The 1,675-nt window shown below is 40.2% G+C and overlaps 1 protein-coding gene across 1 annotated transcript; it reads right to left on the bottom strand.

The window, feature by feature from the left end:
• Nucleotides 1-204: 204 nt before the first annotated feature.
• LOC104093690 (fatty acid elongase 3-like) lies at nt 205-1,465 on the bottom strand. The gene has a single exon (XM_009599481.4). It carries the CDS (start codon nt 1,236-1,238, stop codon nt 372-374), a length of 867 nt encoding a protein of 288 aa, XP_009597776.1. The 5' UTR covers nt 1,239-1,465; the 3' UTR covers nt 205-371.
• Nucleotides 1,466-1,675: the final 210 nt, after the last annotated feature.

Here is a 1,675-nt window from a genome sequence, read left to right as displayed (position 1 = left end):
AAAGGCCCGTAATCATCAACAAGGCCAATTACAATCAGCTAAGTTAATAGATGTACGCATTCATCACTTTATAATTAGCACGCAGGCGTATATATCTTTTTTATTTATTTATAACATTAGAGAAAATTTGATTTAGTAAAGCTGTGATTTTTATTTTTTGAAGTCAGCGGGAAAGTTGGAGAACTGAAGAAAAATTTACTGTAATAGTTTAAACAGCAGAGTTTTTATCAACTATAGTATACAACTATACATATACTCTGTATTTGTAAAGTATTACTCCTTTTAACAGAATTTACAATCCTACTGACAAAACTTTATTGCAAAAATTTTGGTAAAGAAAAGAAGAGAGTTAAAGGCTGGGGGGGAGCTCATCAAATATCCTTGCTCTTGGCCGAGTCCAAGTTTTCAGGTGTTTTGACCTTTCTATTCCCTAAGTGCATCTTGACATAGAAGTTGAGGAGCAAGAAAAGAATGGCAGCGTTAAGCACAGAGTTGAAAACCCATGCCCCAATTCCGTTACACCCACCACGTTTCATGAAATGAAGCAACAACACCCCAACATGACATACAACGTTACATCCCAGCAACACAATCTGACAGCTCGCGACGAATGGGAAACACGCGCTTGGCAATCCAATCGCCGTCCAAAATCTGTATCCATACACTATAAAATATGATAACGTCGTCAATAGTATCGCTAGCACTTGAAAAGACTGCGAGAATTCTAGCCAAAGGAAGGACATAAATATGAGAATGGAGTTGTTAAAGAGTTGAAAAACAGAGAGTTTTCGACGTTGGAGTATGGTAAAGAAAGTACGTAAAGTATGGAGAAAGCGAGAAAGGTAAAAGATGTAGGACCAAAAGAAGACGCGACCAGAAGGGCGCGTGCCAAGAGGAAAACAAAGGAGCCACTGAAAAGGGGTGGTCTTATAACGGCGCCAGAACCAGCGGGTGTCGCGGATTTCAGCGGCGGCAGAGAAGAGGATTCCGGTGAAGATGGTGAGGGAAATTAGGACCATAGAGAGGGAGTGGACGGCGGGGATTGGGCCGAGAGAGAGAGGGCGACGGTGGCGGAAGAGGAGGAGAAGGAGGAGGTGGAGGAAGAGGGAGAAGATAATATAAGCTGCGATGGAGGTGAAGAGGAAAGACCACGTGTTGCCCCATGATTGGCTGTGAGACCAACGAAAATTTACAATGGAAGGGCGCTCGGAGAGGTAATATCTAAGGTTCTCAATCATCGTAAACGCAACAATCAACTTAAAAGTATTACGTAATAATCCGAAGGCAGAAAGTTGAGAAAATGTTTTGCCCCGGAGATTGCGTAAATCCACTGCAAACGTTGTACTTAATACTTTTTCTGGTGCTTTTTGAGCGAAATGTTTGGTGGAAAATGCTGGTATGGTTCTGAAACTTGTGCTCTTATATAAACCAGAAGAAGCAAGCTAGGCCTATTTTCAATACAGTTAAGATAGTTTTTTTTTCCTCTATGATAAAGTAGTTTTGGATATGCCATTTTGTCGTTCATATAAACGTAGTCAATAGCCCTAAGTTACTTCGAAATATTTTCCTGACGCTTGATGTTTATTGACAGTGGCAGTCCTTAGCATCCTTTCACACTACATTATTATTGTTACAATTACAAAAAGTATTCACTTTTAGATCCATATAATAATTG

This window comes from Nicotiana tomentosiformis, chromosome 2, assembly GCF_000390325.3.
Source record: "Nicotiana tomentosiformis chromosome 2, ASM39032v3, whole genome shotgun sequence".
Classification (NCBI taxonomy): Eukaryota; Viridiplantae; Streptophyta; class Magnoliopsida; order Solanales; family Solanaceae; genus Nicotiana; species Nicotiana tomentosiformis.
Note: the sequence above shows the minus strand (reverse complement) of the source record. Positions and strands in the feature narration are given on the sequence as shown.

Excerpts from the sequence above, each read along its gene's own strand:
- LOC104093690 (XM_009599481.4), bottom strand. The coding sequence starts at position 1,238 with ATGATTGAGAACCTTAGATATTACCTCTCCGAGCGCCCTTCCATTGTA.